This window comes from Panulirus ornatus, chromosome 59 (assembly GCF_036320965.1).
Source record: "Panulirus ornatus isolate Po-2019 chromosome 59, ASM3632096v1, whole genome shotgun sequence".
NCBI classification, from domain to species: Eukaryota; Metazoa; Arthropoda; class Malacostraca; order Decapoda; family Palinuridae; genus Panulirus; species Panulirus ornatus.
In genome coordinates, this window is record NC_092282.1 from 22,890,600 (window position 1) to 22,912,580 (window position 21,981).

At 40.1% G+C, this 21,981-nt stretch overlaps 1 protein-coding gene across 5 annotated transcripts in view; it reads left to right on the forward strand.

Annotated features, from left to right (window-relative positions):
• The window catches only part of lic (dual specificity mitogen-activated protein kinase kinase lic), a 40,687-nt gene that overhangs the window by 9,263 nt on the left and 9,443 nt on the right, over positions 1-21,981 (forward strand). For 3 of the 5 annotated variants that reach the window (XM_071696385.1, XM_071696387.1, XM_071696386.1), the window contains exon 4: positions 19,411-19,576. In XM_071696385.1, coding sequence (XP_071552486.1) covers positions 19,411-19,576 — 166 coding nt within the window. Of the gene's footprint in view, positions 1-12,879; positions 12,987-19,410; positions 19,577-21,981 lie in introns of those variants that run through there. The other 2 variants (XM_071696388.1, XM_071696389.1) reach the window with 2 other exon arrangements.

The following is a 21,981-nucleotide window of genomic DNA, read 5'->3' on the forward strand; positions in this document are numbered from 1 at the left end:
CATGTCATTAGTCATTCTGTTCCCTTCTGTCACCATTCTTTCTATGTAAAAGTACTTCTTTACTTCCTTTAAACAAATATCCTGCTTGATTTCATGGTATGCCCTCTGGTTGCTGGGTCCCTACAGCTCTTGAAGAACTTTACACTGTCCACATCATCAATATTTCAAAGAATTTAAAGGTTGATATTAGATCACCCCTAGCTCCTCTCTCTTCCAATGTGGACAAATATAAAGCCTCTGGCCTTTCACAACAACTTGGCTCTCTTAATTCTGGTAATTTTTTTTTTAACACCCCCCAAAAAACTCTGGACCTTCTCTGTGACCTCTGTTTCTTTAGGTGTGATAACCAAATTTGCTAAGCATATTCTACTTTTTGCCATACTTAGGATATGGAAACCTTGCTAAATATTTCCTTATACATGAAAGCTATTTTGGTACAGGTATTACCTCTCTAATCCAGTGCTTTGTGGTCTGGCAACTCCCATGGTCCGGCACATTTTGAATCTGCTACCATTAGTTTGTGGATCTACCACCAGGATGGCACTGGTAGCAGTGCTCAGGCACCAAAATCTGTTTGCTCTGCTGATGAGCAAATTAATAGTCCTGTTTATTTCTTATATTCAGTATTTTGCAGAAAATGAAAGCCAGAAAAGTTTAAAGTTTTGGAAAACTTTGAAAGGTGCAAGGCATACATAATTTGATTACCTATAAAGTTGTTTAAGCTCCCACTTGATGAAGGTGTATGCATTTCTGGGGAGATGCTTATTGAGGGGGCCAAAGTTTTTCATAGAGAACTAAAACTGGATCATGACTATGAATATTCGCAGTGATGGTTGGTTACACAAGTTTAAGTGGAGACATGGAATTTCAGTGCATAGTGGGTGTGGCAAAAAGCGTAGTGCTGACACAGAAGCTTGTAGTGTAAGGTCGTATTAAAAGAATTGTTAAAAACTCCAATTTCCTTTTAAACAACCAACAGCAATATGTATGGGGTGAGAGTGTATGAGTGAGGGACTGATGCATTGCAGGTTGGTTGCCTTGATGATAACAATAAAACAACAGTAGTAACAAGAGTTGACCAAAGTGCTATCCCCCTATGGTCATTCGTTGCATTAACTACTCATCACAAAGCTGCGACAGAGTTTGTGGATGAATTTGCAGTTAGTGGCAGTGGAAAACTTAGCCCCAGAACAAGTGTATAATGCTGATGAGTCTGCCCCATATTGACCATGTATGCCATGAAAAAACCTTGCCCAAGATATTGCGGGGTTTCTATCTGGGGATACTTCTGATGTAATCTGATGTAACAATAAAAACCTTGTTTGGAAGCATTAATGGTCGTATTATTTCCTGTTTTAAGCTTTGTTATACCTTTGATAACACAGCAGTATGTATGTAGAATGAGCTGGCAAAACTAGGGGATTGGCATATGTTTACCGGCATTTTCTGTGGTCTGGTAATGACCAGATCCCAAGGTTGCTGGATTAAAGAGGCCTGTACAACCTGTATTTTCCAGCAGACAGTAAGTCTCCTTAACCATTCTCTTAATGTGGGACTTCATTAATAAGTTAGGGATGATGTTGACTTCCAAGTCCTCTCACACAGAATCCTAAAGCTTATTGTCTTGATAGATGATGCTCATATTGAGGCCTTCTTTCTCATTGCCCCATCCTCATTACTTACATTTGCCTAAGTTTAATTTCAACTATGTATCAGACCGTCTTTGGAGTATTTCCAGGTCCCCTTGTAAGTTGATGGAATCCTTCTTGCACTTTACTTCCTTCATGACCTCTTTGTGTACATATTCAGGGAGGAGTTTAAACCTTGGTGCAAATGATATGAATAACTCAAGAAGCATATTGATCCCAGAACAGAATCCTGTGGCACTCTTCTGGTCACCTTGTCAGGCTCCTCTGACATATATCATTTCTTTTCTTCACTAAGATAATCTCTACATTAAAGGAGTTTTCCCTTGTTCTTTCCTGGTGTCCAGGTTCTTAATCAGTGTCCCATGTAGTACAATGTAAAATGTCTTCCCACATTCCGGATACAATTCATTCTCCCAGCCTTCCATTTTTCCTGTAATTACCTACTTGTACTGTACAGGGAGGGAGTTTTACACTTGTAGGGTCCCATCTCATGAACATTCTCTATTGTCATACATTTTGTTAAATTTGTGTATGATGTCTCCATTAACCATGTCCTCAGCCATGCTGTTCCATCCATCCACCACTTTTTTTTTTTTTTTTTTTTTTTTACTTTGTCGCTGTCTCCCGCGTTTGCGAGGTAGCGCAAGGAAACAGACGAAAGAAATGGCCCAACCCCCCCCATACACATGTATATACATACGTCCACACACGCAAATATACATACCTACACAGCTTTCCATGGTTTACCCCAGACGCTTCACATGCCTTGATTCAATCCACTGACAGCACGTCAACCCCGGTATTCCACATCGCTCCAATCCACTCTATTCCTTGCCCTCCTTTCACCCTCCTGCATGTTCAGGCCCCGATCACACAAAATCTTTTTCACTCCATCTTTCCACCTCCAATTTGGTCTCCCTCTTCTCCTTGCTCCCTCCACCTCCGACACATATATCCTCTTGGTCAATCTTTCCTCACTCCTCTCCATGTGCCCAAACCACTTCAAAACACCCTCTTCTGCTCTCTCAACCACGCTCTTTTTATTTCCACACATCTCTCTTACCCTTACGTTATCCACCACTTATGTACATTAAAAGTTGTTCTTTTCTATGAAAGTTTTTCATCACATCTTTTTTTAACAAGTTTCTTGCCTAACTCCATGTTATGTCCTGTGATTGCTCTGTTCCTACATATCCCAAAGAACTTTTCAGTTTCTTTGTCACTGATCTGTTTTCAAAACTTTTTTAAAGTTGTGACTAGGTCACCCCTCACTCTTCTCTCCTCCAAGGTGGACATGCTTAAAGACTCCAGCCTTACCCTATAACTCATCTTTCTTAATTCTGGCTCAATCTTTGTTCCCTTCTAAGGACCTTTTATATTAGCTTTTATTGCTTCATCAGGTGCAGTGACCAAAACTGAGAAGCATACTCTAGTTTTGGCCTTTTGTAGGATATGAACAACTTTCTGAATATTTTTGTCTCTATATACATGAGAGATATTTAACTATTTGCCTGCAAACAATTTGTTTGCTTAACTACTCCCTTTAGTAATAGGTTGGAGACAGTGTCAACTTCCAAGTCCTTCTCATACTCAGAATCCTGAACCTTCCTTATTTTCTGCTAGATGATAATTTTATTTAAACTTTCTTTCATAGTGTCTCATACTCTTAAATTTATATGTGCTCAAGGTTGAATGTTATCAGCTTTGAAGTTGCTTAAATCCCCTTGTAAGTTGATGTAGTCCTTCTCTCTTTGCACTTCCTCTATGGTCTTTGGATTATCTGCCGTTATATTCAGATAGAAGTCCATACCATGAGGCAGTTCATTTACATTGCTCAAGATGGGTAAAGGTTTCACAACAGAACCCTGTGGCACTCCTTTGGTCATCTTGGCTCATTTGAAGAGGGCTTCTCTGACATATCCTTTGCTCTCATACACTTTGAAAATTTCTATTATTCATTGAAAGAATGTCCTCCTAATTCCCACCTATATCCAACTTCTTTGTCAGCCTCCCATACTGTATGGTTTCAGATGCTTTATGTCTGACAGAGCTCACTCTCATGTAGAAGTATAAGAATGTTGTTACATGTGACATCCTTTCCCTAAAACTGTGCATTTTTCCATACATAGTTTCTGCATTATAGAAAGTATCTATTTGCATCTAGTGATCTTATCCAAAACCTGATAGGCCACATTTGTCTGTGGATTGATGTCAAGATCAGTGCCTATTCTCGGCCTTCTTTCTTAGAGATTGGTATGACATATGATCTTCTCTATAACTGTTTTTTTATTATTATTATTATACTTTGTCGCTGTCTCTCACATTAGCGAGGTAGCACAAGGAAACAGACGAAAGAATGGCCCAACCCACCCACACACATGTATATACATACACGTCCACACACACACATACATATTCATACCTATACATTTCAATTCAGTAAATTTTAGGGAGAATAAAAAGATGTTCTGGAAGGAGGTAAATAGGGTGCGGAAGACAAGGGAGCAAATGGGAACTTCAGTGAAGGGCGTAAATGGGGAGGTGATAACAAGTAGTGGTGATGTGAGAAGGAGATGGAATGAGTATTTTGAAGGTTTGTTGAATGTGTCTGATGACAGAGTGGCAGATATAGGGTGTTTGGGTCGAGGTGGTGTGCAAAGTGAGAGGGTTAGGGAAAATGACTTGGTAAACAGAGAAGAGGTAGTAAAAGCTTTGCGGAAGATGAAAGCCGGCAAGGCAGCAGGTTTGGATGGTATTGCAGTGGAATTTATAAAAAAAGGGGGTGACTGTATTGTTGACTGGTTGGTAAGGTTATTTAATGTATGTATGACTCATGGTGAGGTGCCTGAGGATTGGCGGAATGCGTGCATAGTGCCATTGTACAAAGGCAAAGGGGATAAGAGTGAGTGCTCAAATTACAGAGGTATAAGTTTGTTGAGTATTCCTGGTAAATTATATGGGAGGGTATTGATTGAGAGGGTGAAGGCATGTACAGAGCATCAGATTGGGGAAGAGCAGTGTGGTTTCAGAAGTAGTAGAGGATGTGTGGATCAGGTGTTTGCTTTGAAGAATGTATGTGAGAAATACTTAGAAAAGCAAATGGATTTGTGTGTAGCATTTGTGGATCTGGAGAAGGCATATGATAGAGTTGATAGAGATGCTCTGTGGAAGGTATTGAGAATATATGGTGTGGGAGGCAAGTTGTTGGAAGCAGTGAAAAGTTTTTATCGAGGATGTAAGGCATGTGTACGTGTAGGAAGAGAGGAAAGTGATTGGTTCTCAGTGAATGTAGGTTTGCGGCAGGGGTGTGTGATGTCTCCATGGTTGTTTGATTTGTTTATGGATGGGGTTGTTGGGGAGGTAAATGCAAGAGTCTTGGAAAGAGGGGCAAGTATGAAGTCTGTTGGGGATGAGAGAGCTTGGGAAGTGAGTCAGTTGTTGTTCGCTGATGATGCAGCGCTGGTGGCGGATTCATGTGAGAAACTGCAGAAGCTGGTGACGGAGTTTGGTAAAGTGTGTGGAAGGGGAGGGTTAAGAGTGAATGTGAATAAGAGCAAGGTTATTAGGTACAGTGGGGTTGAGGGTCAAGTCAATTGGGAGGTGAGTTTGAATGGAGAAAAACTGGAGGAAGTGAAGTGTTTTAGATATCTGGGAGTGGATCTGTCAGCGGATGGAATCATGGAAGCGGAAGTGGATCATGGGGTGGGGGAGGGGGCGAAAATTTTGGGAGCCTTGAAGAGTGTGTGGAAGTCGAGAACATTGTCCCGGAAAGCAAAAATGGGTATGTTTGAAGGAATAGTGGTGCCAACAATGTTGTATGGTTGCGAGGCGTGGGCTATGGATAGAGTTGTGCGCAGGAGGATGGATGTGCTGGAAATGAGATGTTTGAGGACAATGTGTGGTGTGAGGTGGTTTGATCGAGTAAGTAACGTGGGGGTGAGAGAGATGTGTGGAAATAAAAAGAGCGTGGTTGAGAGAGCAGAAGAGGGTGTTTTGAAGTGGTTTGGGCACATGGAGAGAATGAGTGAGGAAAGATTGACCAAGAGGATATATGTGTCGGAGGTGGAGGGAACGAGGAGAAGAGGGAGACCAAATTGGAGGTGGAAAGATGGAGTGAAAAGGATTTTGTGTGATCGGGGCCTGAACTTGCAGGAGGGTGAAAGGAGGGCAAGGAATAGAGTGAATTGGAGCGATGTGGTATACAGGGGTTGACGTGCTGTCAGTGGATTGAATCAAGGCATGTGAAGCGTCCGGGGTAAACCATGGAAAGCTGTGTAGGTATGTATATTTGCGTGTGTGGACGTGTGTATGTACATGTGTATGGGGGGGGTTGGGCCATTTCTTTCGTCTGTTTCCTTGCGCTACCTCGCAAACGCGGGAGACAGCGACGAGGTATAAAAAAAAAAAAAAAAAAAAAAATTTCAACGTATACATATATATACATACACAGGCATATACTCATGTACATAATTCATACTTGCTGCCTTTATTCATTCCCATCGCCACCCTGCCACACATGATATGACAACCCCATCCCCCCTGCATGTGTGTGAGATAGTGCTAGGAAAAGACAACAAAGGCCACATTCGTTCACACACAGTCTCTTGCTGTCATGTATAATGCACCAAAACCACAGCTCCCTTTCCACATCCAGGCCCCACAAAACTTTCCATGGTTTACCCCAGACACTTCACATGCCCTGGTTCAATCCATTGACTGCACATCGACCCCGGTATACCACATCATTCCAATTCACTCTATTCCTTGCACGCCTTTCACCCTCCTGCATGTTCAGGCCCTGGTCGCTCAAAATCCTTTTCACTCCATCTTTCCACCTCCAATTTGGTCTCCCACTTCTCCTCTTTCCCTCCACCTCTGACACATATATCCTCTTGGTCAATCTTTCCTCACTCATTCTCCCCATGTGCTCTCTCAGCCTCACTTTTTATTACCACACATCTCTCTTACCCTTTCATTACTTACTCGATCAAACCACCTCACTCTACATATTGTCCTCAGACTTCTCATTTCCAACACATCCACCCTCCTCCGCACAACTCTATCTATAGCCCACGCCTCGCAACCATATAACATTGTTGGAACCACTATTCCTTCAAACATACCCATTTTTGCCTTCTGAGATAATGTTCTCACCTTCCACACATTCTTCAATGCTCCCAAAACTTTCGCCCCCTCCCCCACCCTGTGACTCACTTCTGCTTCCATGGTTCCATCCGCTATTCCATTCTCTATTACTGTTGCACAGTATTTCAGTAAGAGAATAAAGAGATGTTTTAGGAGGAGGTAAATAGTGTGTGAACAAATGGGAACATTGGTGAAGGGGCAAATGGGGAAATGGTAGCAGGTAGTGATGAAGTGGGGGAGATGAAGGGAGTATATTGAGGGACTGTTGATTGTTTATTTTGATAGGGTGCAGATGTAGGGTGTTTGGGTTGAAATGGTATGCAAAGTAAGAGAGTCATGGAGGGTGTTTTGGTGAAGAGAGAAGAGGTAATGAAAGCCGAATGTAAGATAGAATGGCAAGGTTGCATGAGTTGGCGGTATTACAGTTGAATTTCCTAAGAAAAGGATGGCTGTGTTGTTGATTGCTTATTTAGTATTTTCATTGTAAATATGGATCATGGTGAGGTGCCTGAGGATTGGCAGAATGCACGTATAGGGCCTTTGTATAAAGGCAAGGGTGATAAAGTTGAATTTTTAGTCTACAGAGGTATATGCTTGTTGAGTGTATCTGTTAAGTTGTATGAGAGGATAATGATTGAGAAGGTAAAGGCAGTGTGGTTTCAAAAGTGTTGAGGATATTTGGATCAGGTGTTTCCTTTAAAGAATGTGAGAAATACGTACGGAACCAGAATTTGTGTGGAACCAGGATTTGTATGTGGTGTTTTCGGATTTGGAGAAAGCATTTAATTGGGTTAATAGTGATACCTTGTAGAAGGTCTGAAGGATATATGGTGAAGGAAGAAAGCATTTAGAATCAGTGAAAAGGTCTGTGAAGGGTATAAGGCATGTGTTCAGGTGGGAAGAGAGGAGAGGGGGTGGTTCTAAGTGAAAGTTTGTTTGTGGCAGGGGTGTGTGATGTTTCTATGGTTGTTTAATTTGTTTATGAATGGGGTGGTGAGGGAGGTAAATGCAAAAATCTTGGAGAGATGGATGAGTATGCAGTCTGTAGGGGATGAAAGTGCCTGGGAAGAGAGTCAGATGTTTTATACTGATGACACAGCTCTGGTGGCAGATTCAAGTGAGAAACTGCTGAAGTTGTTGCCTGAGTTGGAAGAGTGTGTGAAAGGGAGTTGAGAATGAATATGACTAAAAGTGAGATTATTAGGTTTAGCAGGGTTGAAGGTCAAGTTATATGTGTTTGAGTTTGAATGGAGAAAAATTGGAGAAATTTAAGTGTTTTAGATACCTCTGAGTGGACATGATGGCAAATGGAAACTTGGAGATGGAAGTGAGTCATAGGATGGGCGAGGGGGCAAAGGTTCTGGGAGCACTGAAGATTGTGTGGAAGGAGAGGTCATTGTTTGGGAGAGCAAGAATGGGTTTGTTTGAAAATATAGTAGCTCCAATAATGATTTACGGATCTGAGGGTTGTTAGCTCGATATACTTCAAAAGCAACATGATTAGTCTCTAATAGTACAATAGATTGAATAAAAGTGCAAGGTAATAAAATGATGGCAGTATGCTACCCCTGATGCTGTGCCTCCATACTCTCATAAAGCAGCCAGCCAACTAACCCACACAAAAGGCTGCCTCAGATCTTGATTGTAACACTACTCTTGCCTGTCCTTAGAAATTGTGGTCTGCCAGCTTGGCTACAAGCAGACAACAGCCACATGACACCCACCCAGTGTGTGGAAAATGTTTAATGCTGCCAGGAAGAACCATGGATACTCAAGACTTGATGCCATGGTTGGCAAAATTGTGTTAGGCAAGGGATCTCTATAGATACAGAAATGTTATGGACATAGGCTAGACCAGGAGAGGAGAGGTAGTTAAGTCTTTACACAGTGGAAACTAGGTGAAATTTTTAGGGTGAACTTCACACAGTTATCCATATATTTCCTGAAACTTTTTACAGGACCTTTTCTCTTCATTAGATTTGATCTGCACTGTCTTCTTGGTCTGTCTTTCCAGTAAAGGGTTACCTTCACATGCATGTTTCAGGCATGACCTTCCAGTAATTTTCATGTGTATGATATAATACATGTCACATATGTGTCATAATGACTTCAGGTTGTATGTTGTTTTCTTCTGAAGATTCTGGCATTGTGTAAAGTCTTTACACAGTGGAGACTAGGTGAAGTTTTTAGGGTGAACTTCACCCAGTTATCCTTATATTTCCTGAAACTTTTTACTGGACCTTTGCTCTTCATTAGATTTGATCCGTGCTGTCCTCTTGGTCTGTCTTTCCAATAAAGGGTTACCTTCACATGCATGTTTCAGACATGACATTCCAGTGTTTTTCATGTTTATGATATAATACATATGTCACATCTGTGTTCTTATGACTTCAGGTGTATGTTGTTTTCTTCTGAATATTCTAGCACCAGCTTCCTTATGCAAATCACTCTTCCAGAACTTTCAGTTTGTAAAAGTATTGTCAGAAAATGCACTTTATGTACTGTTTTGTCTTTAAGAGATTAAAAGTCCTAGTTAATTAAAGCAGCTTGTCTAATTCTTTTTGAAAATACGTTACTTCTTTGATTTTGGACCTCCTTCCCATATTAGATGGCAATGTTGTAAATAGTTTCAGCATTTTATGTATATGATTAATTCTGATACAGGATACAAGGGTTTGAAGATAAAAGAAAATGCTGTCGAATGTGTGTAGATGTAACTAAGATGAGAAGAAAGGAGAGATAGGTAGTATGTTTAAGGAAAGAAACCTGGATGTTATGGTTCTGAGTGAAATGAAGCTCAAGGGTAAAGGGGAAGTGTGGTTTGGGAAAGTCTTGGGAGTAAAGCCAGGGGATGATGTGAGGACAAAGAGCTAATGAAGGAGTAGCACTACTCCTGAAGTGAAGTTGTGGGGGTATATGATAGAGTGTAAGAAAGTAAATTCTAGATTGATGTGGGTAAAACTGAAGGTGGATGGAGAGAGATGGGTGATTGTTGGTGCTTATGCACCTGGTCATGAGAAGAAAGATCATGAGAGGCAAGTGTATGGGAGCAACTGAGTGAGTGTGTTAGCCGGTTTGATGCACAAGACCGGGTTTTAGTGATGGGTGATTTAAATGTTGAGGTGAATAATGTGGCAGTTGAGGGTATAATGGTGTACATGGGGTATTCAGGTTTGTGAATGGAAATGGTGACGAGCTTGTGGATTTGTGTTCTGAAAAAAGACTGATGATTGGGAATACTGGTTTAAAAAGAGAGATATACGTAAGTATTCATATGTGAGTAGGAGAGATGATCAAATGGCATCATTGGATTACATGTTAATTGATAGTCATGTAAAAGAGAGACTTTTGGATGTTAATGTGCTGAGATGGGCAGCTGGAGGGATATCTGATCACTGTCATGTGGAGGCGAAGGTGAAGATTTATAGATCTTTTCAAAAAGAAGAGAGAATGTTAGAGAAGAGAGTGGTGAGAGTAAGTGAGCTTGGAAAGGAGACTTGTGTGAGGAAGTACCAGGAGATACTAGTGTAGAATGGCAAAAGGTGAGAGCAAATGATGTGAGGGGAGTGGGTGAGAAACGGGTTATATTTAGGGAAGCATTGATGGTCTGTGCAAAAGATGCATGTGGGAGGTTGGCAGATTAGAAAGGATAGTGAGTGGTGGGATGAAGAAGTAAAGTTGTTAGTGAAAGACAAAAGAGAGGCATTTGAACAATACTTGCAAGGAAGGAGTGCAAATGACTGGGAGATGTATAAAAGAAAGCAACAGGTCAAGAGAGGGTTGCAAGGGTTGAAGTAAAGGGCAAATGAAAGTTGGTGTGAGACAGTATCATTAAACTTTAGGGAGAATAAAAAGATGTTTTGGAAGGAGTAGATAATGTGTGTTAGACAAGAGAACAAATGGGAACATCGGTGAAGGGGGGCAAGTGGGACTGTATTAACAGGTAGTGATGAAGTGAGGAGATGGAGTGAGTATTTTGAAGGTTTGTTAAATGTGTTTCATGATAGAGTGGCAGATATAGGGTGTTTTGGTCAGGGTGGTGTGCAAAGTGAGAGGGTCAGGGAGAATGGTTTAGTTGAGAGAGAAGAGTTAGAGAAAGCTTTGCGGGAGATGAAATCTTACAAAGTGGTGGGTTTGGATGGTATTGCAGTAGAATTTATTAAAAAAGGGGTGACTGTGTTGTAGATTGGTTGGTAAGGATATTCAATGTATATATGGATCATATGAAGTGCCTGAGGATTGACGGAATGCATGGATAGTGCCAATGTACAAAGGCAAAGGGGATAAAGGTGGTCATTCAAACTACAGAGGCATAAGTTTGTTGAGTATTCCTGGGAAATTACATGGGAGAGTATTGATTGAGAGGGTGAAGGTATGTACTGAGCATCAGATTGGGGAAGAGCAGTGTGATTTCAGAAGTGGTAGAAGATGTGTGGATCAGGTGTTTGCTTTGAAGAATGTATGTGACAGATACTTGGAAAAACAGATGGATTTGTATGTAGCATTTATGGATCTGGAGAAGGCATATGATAGGGTTGATAGAGATACTTTGTGAAAGGTCTTAAGAGTATATGGTGTGGGAGGTAAGTTGCTAGAACCAGTGAAAAGTTTTTACCAAGGATGTAAGGCATGTGGACGAGTAGGAAGAAAGGAGAGTGACTGGTTCCCAGTGAATGTCCGTCTGTGGCTGGGGTGTGTGATGTCCCCATGGTTGTTTAATTAGTTTATGGATGGGGTTGTTAGGGAGGTAAATGCAAAAGTTTTGGAGAGAGGCAATTATCCAGTCTGTTGGGGATGAGATGGCCTAGGAAGTGAGTCAGTTTTTGTTTGCTGATGATGCAGTTCTAGTGGCTGTTTCAAGAGAGAAACTGCAGAAGTTGGTGACTGAACTTGGAAAAGTGTGTAAAAGTAGAAAATTGAGAGTAAATATGAATAAGAGCAAGGTTAGGTTCAGTGGGGTTGAGGGGCAAGTTATTTGGGATGTAAGTTTGAATGAAGAAAAACTGGAGGAAGTGAAGTGTTTTAGATATCTCGGGGTGGACTTGGCAGCAAATGGAACCATGGAAGCGGAAGTGAGTTATAGGGTGGGGAAGGGGGCGAAGGTTCTGGGTTTGATGAAGAATGTGTGGAAGGAGAGTACATTATCTTGGAGAGCAAAAATAGGTATGTTTGAAGGAATAGTAGTTCCAACAATGTTATGTGGTTGCAAGGCATGGACTTTAGATAGATAAGATTGTACAGAGAAGTGTGGATGTGTTGGAAATGAAATGTTTGACTACAATATGTAGTGTGAGGTGGTTTGATCGAGTAAGTAATGAAAGGGTAAGAGAGATGTGTGGAAATAAAAAGTATGGTTGAAAGAGCAGAAGAGGGTGTGTTGAAATGGTTTGGACATATGGAGGGAATGAATGAGGAAAGATTGACAAGGAGGATGTATGTGTCAGAGGTGGAGGGAACAAGGAGAAGCAGGAGACCAAATTGGAAGTGGAAGGATGGAGTGAAAAAGACTGTGAGCAACTGGGGCCTGAACATACAGGAGGGTGAGAGGCATGCAAGGAATGGAGTGAATTAGAATGATGTAGTATACTGAGGTGGACTGTAAATGGACTGAAGTAGGGCAAGTGAAATGTCAGGGGTGAACCATGGAAAGGTCTGTGGGGCCTGGGTGTGGATAGTGAGCTGTGGTTTTGGTGCATTACACATCACAGCTAGAGAATGAGTGTGAACGAATGTGGCCTTGTCTGTTTTCCTGGCACTACCATGCTGAAGCAGGGGTAGCAGTGCTGTTTCCTGTGGGCTGGGTGGTGCCAGGAATGGATGAAGGCCAGCAAGTATGAATATGTACATGTGTATATATGTATGTGTGTGTGTGTATTTGTATATATTGTTGTGTATATGTATGTATATGTGCATGTATGGGCATTTATGTATATTTATGTGTATATGAGTGGATGGGCCATTCTTCGTCTGTTTCCTGGCGCTACCTCGCTGACATGGGAAACAGCGATTAAGTATAATAAAAAAGATAATATATAAATTTGTAGAGGCTAGCTATTACCTTCCACCCTTTCCTCATTATTTACAGAGTTGATGCAGCTATGTTGCCACAACGTTGTAGAAGTACAACAGCTGTGTTCTTTAGAACATACTGCAGATGGGTATATATACATACAATTTTCCAGCAACGGTCAGGTAGTATTGCTTGAGAAATCAGTGAATATAATTTAAACCAGTTTCCATTGTCAGAGCAAATAGAAGCATATTTGGGGTCCTGTTACATGACTGGTTATTGTAACAAAATCTCTTCATAGTGTCATTCAGTATTATCTTTGATATTTCAGTAGGGCAGATATAGTACTGTGGTATTTTTCCTGTATATGAATTTGATAAAGCGCTATCTATGTGGGCTGGACTTAAGAGATAGAGGGAAAAAATTTATGGCCAAAACTTCAAAACTAAAGTAATATTCAATAAGCAGAGGTAGTAATAGGTAGTGCAGTTTCTACCTGTTTCTCTTTGTGAATTTTGTTCGTTTCATACTGTCATTTCAGAACACTAGAATTCAACCTTGCAGTAACATAAACACAAATCCTCAGTTGTATCTTGGAAATCCAACATATTGTACATATAGATATTGTGTACCCAAAAGTTAGGGGTATTGTGTAGGTGCCGCAGCTGAAACTATTCTATATATTCAGGGGTTTCATTTATCCAAGTTTGGAGTACTACTTACACGTCTCAGGTGATACTCCTTTTGTCCTTATGATTTTCCTACTCTTAATTCTCTTAGCCATCCCTTTTCTTTCTTGTGTGGTGTAACTGATGTCTTTCTGTTTTATGAGCATTATTTTGGCCACTGCTGACTTGAGCTTTTTGCTTGTGTTCCAGACCCTAAAACTTGAACCCATTTCATATGAATGACTGCTCCTTCCCTTAGTTTCTGTTTAGGAATGGCCATAGAATGATAGGCCATTACATAGCCTCTTTGTTTCCTTTTACTATGAAGTTTTGGAGTTCCCTTCCTTCTTTTGTCTTATTATAACCTTTATACTTTCTGAGAGCTTGTGTAGGCATTAGAAAGGAGGTTATATTAACCCTTTTGCTGTATGATTTGAATGTATATTAGTAAATGACGTGTCTAGTGTTCGACATTTGGATTACCCTAAGGCTTTCAAAAACATTTCCATGCACTTCAAAGTTTGTGTACACTCCAGAGACCCTGAAAAATATGTCAAGTTTTTGTGTATGGTGCCATCTGTAAGCAGTCTCATGCACAGTGAAGATAAACAAAGACATCTGACTCACCACAAAATCCATACCCCTATGAATTTTCATCTCTCTTATGGCATTTTAGGTGAATGTAAAAGCTTTATGTTATTGATAATCTCTCATATAGGGACAGTTGGCTGACATGTGCTATATTTTGCCATAGAAATTAGAATCAGTGTGGTCCTCATACTGACACTGGACTGTATATTATATGAGAGAGTATCATTTAGGGAGAATGAAAAGATGTTTTGGAAAGAGGTAAATAATGCTCAATAAATAATGCTCAATAGATAATGCTCAAAAGTCAAGAAAAGGAAATGGGAACATTGGTGAAGGGAACAAATGGGCAAGTGGTAACAGGTTGTGGTGAAATGAAGAGATGAAGTATTTTGAAGGATTGTTATATGTTTGATGATAAGAGTGGCAGATGTAGGATGTTTTGGTTGGGGTGGTATACAAAATGAGAGAGCCATGGAGGGTGGTTTGTGAAAGTTGAAATGTGGCAAGGCGGTTGAAGTGGATAGTATTGCCATTGAGTGTATTTAGAAGGGGGGTGACTGTAAGGATATTCATTGTATGTATGGGTTATAGTGAGGTGCCTGAGGATTGGTGGAAGCATGTATAGTGTCACTGTATAAAGGCAAGGGAGATAAAGGTGAATGTTCAAACTACAGAGGCATAAGTTTGAGTATATGTGGTAAGTTGTATGGGAGGGTATTGATTGAGAGAGTGAAGACATTTACAGAGCATCAGATTAGGGGGGGGAGCAGTATGGTTTCAGAAGTGGTAGAGGATTTATGGATCCGATGTTTGCTTTAAAGAACGTGTGCAGGAGAAATACTTAGAAAAACAGATGGATTCGTATGTGGCATTTATAGATCTGGAGAAGATGTATGATAGGGTTGATAGAGATGCTGTTTTGAAGGTCTTAAGGATATATGGTGTTAAAGGAAAGCTACTAGAAGCAGAGAAATTTTTTTTATCAAGGGTATAAGACGTGTGTCTGAGTAGGAAGAGAGGAGAGTGAATGATTCCAAATGAAGGTTAGTATATGGCAGGGATGTGATGGGGTGGTAAGAGAGATAGATGCAAGAGTCTTGGAGAGAGGGAAGTGGGTCAATTGTTTTTTGCTGATAATACAGCACTGGTGGCTGATTCAAGTGAAAAACTGCAGAAGTTGGTGGCTGAGTTTGGAAGAGTGTGTGAATGGAGAAAGTTGAAAGTGAATGTGAATAAAAGCAAGATCAATAGGTTCAGCAGGGTTAAGGGACAAGTTAGTTAGGAAGTAAATTTGAACGGAGAAAAATTTGAGGAAGTGAAGTGTTTTAGATATCTTGGAGTGAACATGGAAGCTGTGAGTCATAGGGTGGGGTAGGGAGTGAAGGTTCTGGGAGTGCTGAAGATTATGTGGAAAGAGAATGTTATCTGGGATTGCAAAGATGGGTATGTTTGAAGGAATAGTAATTCCAACAGTATTATGTGGTTGAGAGGTATGTGTTATAGATAGGGTTGCACAGAGGAAAGTTGATGGGTTGGAAATGAAATGTTTAAAGAAAGTAGGTGATGTGAAGTGGCTTGATCAGGTAAGCTGGTTAAGTATGCAGATGATAGTCTTTGTATTTGGCCAACAAGCGAAAATCTACAAAATTTCTCCCTTAGCAATTTAGTACTTTCTATCAAATTCACCATGGAAATGGAAAATTATTTTATGTTACCCTTTTTAGATTACATGATCCATAGGGATGGTAACATGTTTAGTATAGCATATACAGAAAACCCATCAGTGTTTGTTATATTCATTATTACTCAGCTCAACATGACAAAGTTAAGCAATCATCATTCCAGTTGATGCTCCTTTGGGCATTCCATATATGCAGTCCAAAATTTATTGATGATGAGTTTGAAAAGATATATTGTATTGGATCCAAGTTAAAGTATCATATATCTTTTATTGATGAATCACTTAAGTTGGCAAAGAAATAATTTTGTAGAGTTAATCCCAGACCGCCCCTTGATATCAAGAAGCTTTTAACTCTCCCATTTAGTGATGATTTTATGTTACTCCTCAGGTTGCTTAAATCCCTTTCATGTAAAATGTAGCTTTCAGCAATAACAGTATTATAAAGACTATCTTAATCAAAAACTCAGAAAATTCTACAGGCTGATTTTACAGACTGCCTTGCAAAAGCTGTAATATATTTTGTATTCGGCAAACTATAAGGATCTCTGTGTTAGACTTAAGAAACATAGATATAGTATAAGAACAGGATAAGCATTAAATGCTTTGTTTAATGTTAAAGATTATGACCATTGTATTGATTAGCGTAACACTAATTCGGTTATTAATTGTAACTCCTTTACCAAGAGAAATATTGAATCTTCTCATGTTGAATACACAAAGAATGGTAATATGAATATCAGTGAAGGTCTCTACAAATGTGATAGCTTCTTCGTAAGCAGAATTTGTAAGCGGTGTCCTGTCCTGTCTACGTAATAAGATTTTTATGACAAGCATGGTGCCAGACATCACCACCAACCAAAACACTTGTTTACCAATGGCATTTTTGCTCCACTCCTTCCTTTGTATATAAACTGAATATTGTAAGTCTTCTATCTCATTCTTGTATCTCCCCTGATGATGTGATCTTTTCATGTCTCTCTGTTCTTTAGGTATTATTTTGGCCATTGTTCTTGTGAAGTCTCTGCACATTTCCCCACCCACAAGGTTTGGACCTTTGGCATATATTTGGCTGCTGCTTCCCACAGCTTCTGTGTGGAGATTAGCCACTCAAGGATTATCTGTTATGGTGCCACCTTCTTTTCTTGAACTGCTAAGGTATGGAATTCTCTTCCATCTTTTGTCATTCTCTCTTCATATGACCTTTCTTCATTTAAAAGTAAAGTCTACAAATGCTAGTGGAGCCTTAACTAATTTCTGATTTCTTTCTATAATTTTTTCTTTTGCATGAGATGGCGGTGATTGAGGCATGTTATTTGCCAATGCTACGGCGGTCATTATGAAAAAATAAAGGAATGATCTTAGGTCAGTCCTTATTAAATACCTGCATCAGACAAAACAATTTAGGATGATTACCTTAAAATCAGTCTATCAGTCCAAGGCTATAAACACTTGGACTGTCTGTTTGGATTAGAAGGATGTGTACTGATGTTCCCATTTATCCCAGAATGAGGAAGCCAAAGTTTTGGCTCTCTCAAAAGGAAACCAAATGGGACAATTCAAACAGTGCCCTTATGCATTCATTTTCATGTCTTTTTTCAAGACTGATGGCTTTCCTGTTTCCAGATGCACAAATGTACTCCAGTATAGGTTGACTCCCATGGTTAACCAAACCGAAAGTGGTTGACTTGATTGATAATTTTTCTTAGTGTCGGACTGTGTTCTTGCTATCCCAAGAAACTTAGATTTTCTTCTTTTGAGGCCACAGTTCTTGTCTGCTTGGAAGATATCTTTATAATTTCAGATTCAAAAGAAAAATGTGCCAGACAAGGGTTACAATCCTACAGTGCTCCAGAAGCAGGTTTTATCATCAGGAAAGTTTCATCTAATTCCCAGTCAGAACTTTACTTACATGGCTCGGGATGAATTGATGCACTCAGACAGGTTACTTGAGTCTCGTGCAGGAGAAGACCTTGAGCTATGCCAGTCATGTTTTGTCATTGCAAAACCAGGTTATTGTGTTCTTCATAAGCTAGAGCACTTGTTGGGGAAGTTAACTTTTGTACTTCATTATAATGATGTGGTGAGGGTACAGGTCAAGGTACATAGCCTGGGAAGGCCATGCCTCTGGCCTTATAAAGAGACCAGTAGCAAGCCTTACTCTAAGGGCTCTTCTGTCTTCTTTGATGGTATGGTCAGATCCCTTGAATAGGATGGGACTTTAATTCTTTGTGTAAATGCAGGCCTTCTTCTTCGTCATCAGGTTTGCATGTCTCCTTTTCCAGTTCTGCTGTGTTTCTAGCTCACCTCAACTTGGGGCAGTACCCAAGCTTTGGACAGAAAAGTGAGTTTTGAAAATCAAAAAGTTCTGTCTTGGATGGTGTATTGCGATAAGATTTTCTGATTGTTTCTTCCACCTGTCCTTGCCCTCTCTTTTCAGAATTTTGAAAATCCTTCTCTCATCATTCGTGACTGCCATCGAGGTGATATTCTAAGTTTTGAGAATAATAAGGTGGCCAGGCTCTCAGTGGTTGGCCGCCAAGATAATGACATCATCTTCGAGTGTGGGTTAATGATTGGCGAGGGTAGACCCACTGTGAGTTAGGCTGTTACCACTGAGTGGTTGGTTGGTGAAGGGCAATTAACTTCACTAGAAGGTTTGGGGTTAGAGATTCTTACACCTAGGGATCAAGCAATCTCTCTCAGCTCCTGGAACACCACCCTGGAGAGAAACCGTTTTTCATTCTTCAAAGCTCACCCTTTCTGTTTCTCCTTCTCTCCACACCTCAGACATTCAGTCAGTGAATTTTCTCTTATAAGAACTGATTTTCCTACTGTTTTGAATAGGAAGAGCATAATGATGGAGTAGAGATGAGAGATTGGGTTGTATTAGCCCAAGTAGTAGAATGGAATTCTGCTTGGTCTAATTTGTTCATGAAAGTACCACCCAAGGAGAAGTAAAGAAATTGCTATCTTTTCCAGGGATGTTTTCATTCTTTAAATACTCACATTTTGGTACAACTTGATGGACTGCTACACAGCCATAAACATCTATATCCTTAAAAGCCTGTTACTTTTTCATTCTTGGTATCTTATCGCTTTTCTCCCGTATTTCACTCTTCATGTGCGTAGCTTATGTATGCTTTTCAATATGTGTACTTTTTAAGGCAGCTTTTCGTCTTTTCACACTTATATTTTATTGCAAGTATGAGGCATCAACATTTTCATGGTAGCCAAACCAACATACAGAATTCCTTAACAAGTGTTTCTGGTGTTGCTTTTACGTCTTTATCATTTAGCTTATGTAAATGTTCGATGATTGAGAAATGTAGGGAATATTCTGTTTGCACCACCTTGTTTTGAGTGCAGGAATGATTGTATTAAGTGGATGGATAGAAATGTGCATCCTTGGATCTATCTTTAGAACATCTGTTTTGAATGAATGTATGTTACTGGAAGGGAAGCATGGGAAGACATTAACCATGAAATACTGTTATTGGAATTAAGAGTCTTTCTACACTATTGTGTTATCATTGTTATATATTAGTAATATAGAATTATTGTGACACAAGTATTAAAATATTGTTCATGGAGAACTGTTGAATTTACTGAGTTTATAAAGTCATTTGAAGGAAACACATAGACATAATTGATAAATCTTCAATATAGGGGACCTCCACGTGACCTGGACAGCAGAACAACCATAACCATGGATGGCAAGGAAGTAGAAGTCTCAGCTGATGACCTGGAACTACTGAAAGAATTAGGACATGGTGCATATGGCATAGTTGAAAAAATGAGACATAGACCATCAAACACTATTATGGCTGTGAAGGTGAGGAGCAGTAAAGTGCATATGACTTGTAGTCACACTGGTGACTGTTGAAGTGAGATTTAGATGAGAGAAGTCTAATCATGTATATGATTAGACTGCCTGCCAGATGATGACCTTTATGGAAAGATTAATTGAAGTTTGAGGCAGAAGTGGAAGTGGATGATATCAAAGAAAAAAAAAGCCTAGTTCAGTAGTCATTGTAAATACAACTTTAAGAGAATCATGGGAAAGCCAGAAAGTTTTCTTACAGTCATCAATCTGACTTTGGTGAATCTTTATCCTTACTTACCTCTGTGCCTTAGTTTCCAAGCCTCAAATTGATAATTTTTCCATCAGTCATTAGCTTATATATTTATTTATTTATATATTTATTATACTTAGTTGCTGTTTCCTGCATCAGCAAGTTAACACACTAAGAATGGGTCAACCTCTCATATACACACATATATACATCATGCACATATACATATCAACTACAATTACATATCAATGTAAACATACATATACATACACAGACACATACATACATACAGATGCACATGCTGCTTTCATCTATTCCCGTCGCTACCCTGCCACACAGGAAACAGCCACACACACGGACACCTCCCCCCCCTCCTTTCAGTGAGGTAGAACCAGGAAAAGACAATAAGGCTACATTTGTTCACACTCAGTTTCTAGCTGTCATGTATAATGCACTGAAACCACAGCTCCCTTTCCACATCCAGGCCCCACAGACCTTTCCATGGTTTACCCCAAATGCTTCACATGCCCTTGTTCAGTTCGTTGACAGCACATCAACTCCAGTATACCACATCACTCCACTTAACTCTGTTTCTTGCACACCACTCACTCTTTTGTATTTTCAGGCTCCAATCTCTCAATCTCAAGATCTTTTTCTCTCCGTCCCTCCACCTTTAGTTTGGTCTCCTGCTTCTCCTTCTTCCCTCCACCTCTGACACATATATCCTCTTATCAATCTTTCCTCACTCTTTCTCTCCTTATGTCCAAACCATTTCAACACACCCTCTTCTGCTCTCTCAACTATGCTTGTTTTATTTCCAAACCTCCCTCTTACCCTTACATTACTTACTCAACCAAACCACCTCACACTACATATTCTCTTCAAACATTTCATTTCCAACACATCCACTCTCCTCCGTACAACCCTATCTATACTATAGCTCATGCCTCGCAACCATACAACATTTTTGGAACTACGATTCCTTCAAACATACCCATTTTTGCTCTCCGAGATAATAATATTCTCTCCTTCCACACATTCTTCATTGCTCCCATAACCTTTGCTTCTCTCCCCAGCCTGTGACTCACTTCTGCTTCCATAGTTCCATCCACTGGTAAGTCCACTCCCAGATATCTAAAACACAATTTTTCCCCATTCAAACTTACATCCCAATTAACTTGTCCCTCAACTCTACTGAACCTAATAAGCTTGCTCTTATTCACATTTACTCTCAACTTTCTCATTTCCCTCACTTTTCCAAACACAGTCACCAACTTTTGCAGTTTCTCTCTCAAATCAGCCACTAGAGCTGTATCATCGGCAAACAACAAGTGACTTACATCAAAAGCCCTCTCACCCCTAACAGATTGCATACTCACCCCTCTCTCCAAAACTTTTGCATTTACCTCCCTAACTATCCCATCCATAAACAGATTAAACAACCATGGGGACATCACATACCCTGCCACAGACTGACATTCAGTGGGAACCAATCACTCTCCTCTCTTCCTACTTGTACACATGCCTTCCATCCTTGGTAAAAACTTTTCACTGCTTCTAGCAACTTACCTCCCACACCATGTACTCTTAAAACCTTCCACAGAGCATCTCTATCGACCTTATCATATGCCTTCTCCAGATCCATAAATGCTACATACAGATCCATATGTTTTTCTCAGTATTTCTCACACACATTCTTCAAAGCAAACACCTGATCCATACATACTCTACCACTTCTGAAAGCACACTGCTCCTCCCCAATCTGATGCTCTGTACATGTCATCACCCTCTCAATCAGTACCTTCCCATATAATTTCTGAGGAATCTTCAACAAACTTATGCCTCTGTAGTTTGAACACTCACCTTTATCCCCTTTGCCATTGTACATTGGCACTTTGCATGCATTCCACCATGATCCATACATACATTAAATAACCTTACCAACCAATCAACAACACAGTCACCCCCTTTTTTTGATAAATTCCACTGCAGTACCAACCAAACCGACGGTCTTGCCAGATTTCATCTTCCACAAAGCTTTCACTACCTCTTCTCTCTTAACCAAACCATTCTCCCTGACCCTCTCACTTTGCACACCACTCCAACCAAAACACCCTATATCTGCCACTCTGTCAACAAACACATTCAACAAACCTTCAAAATA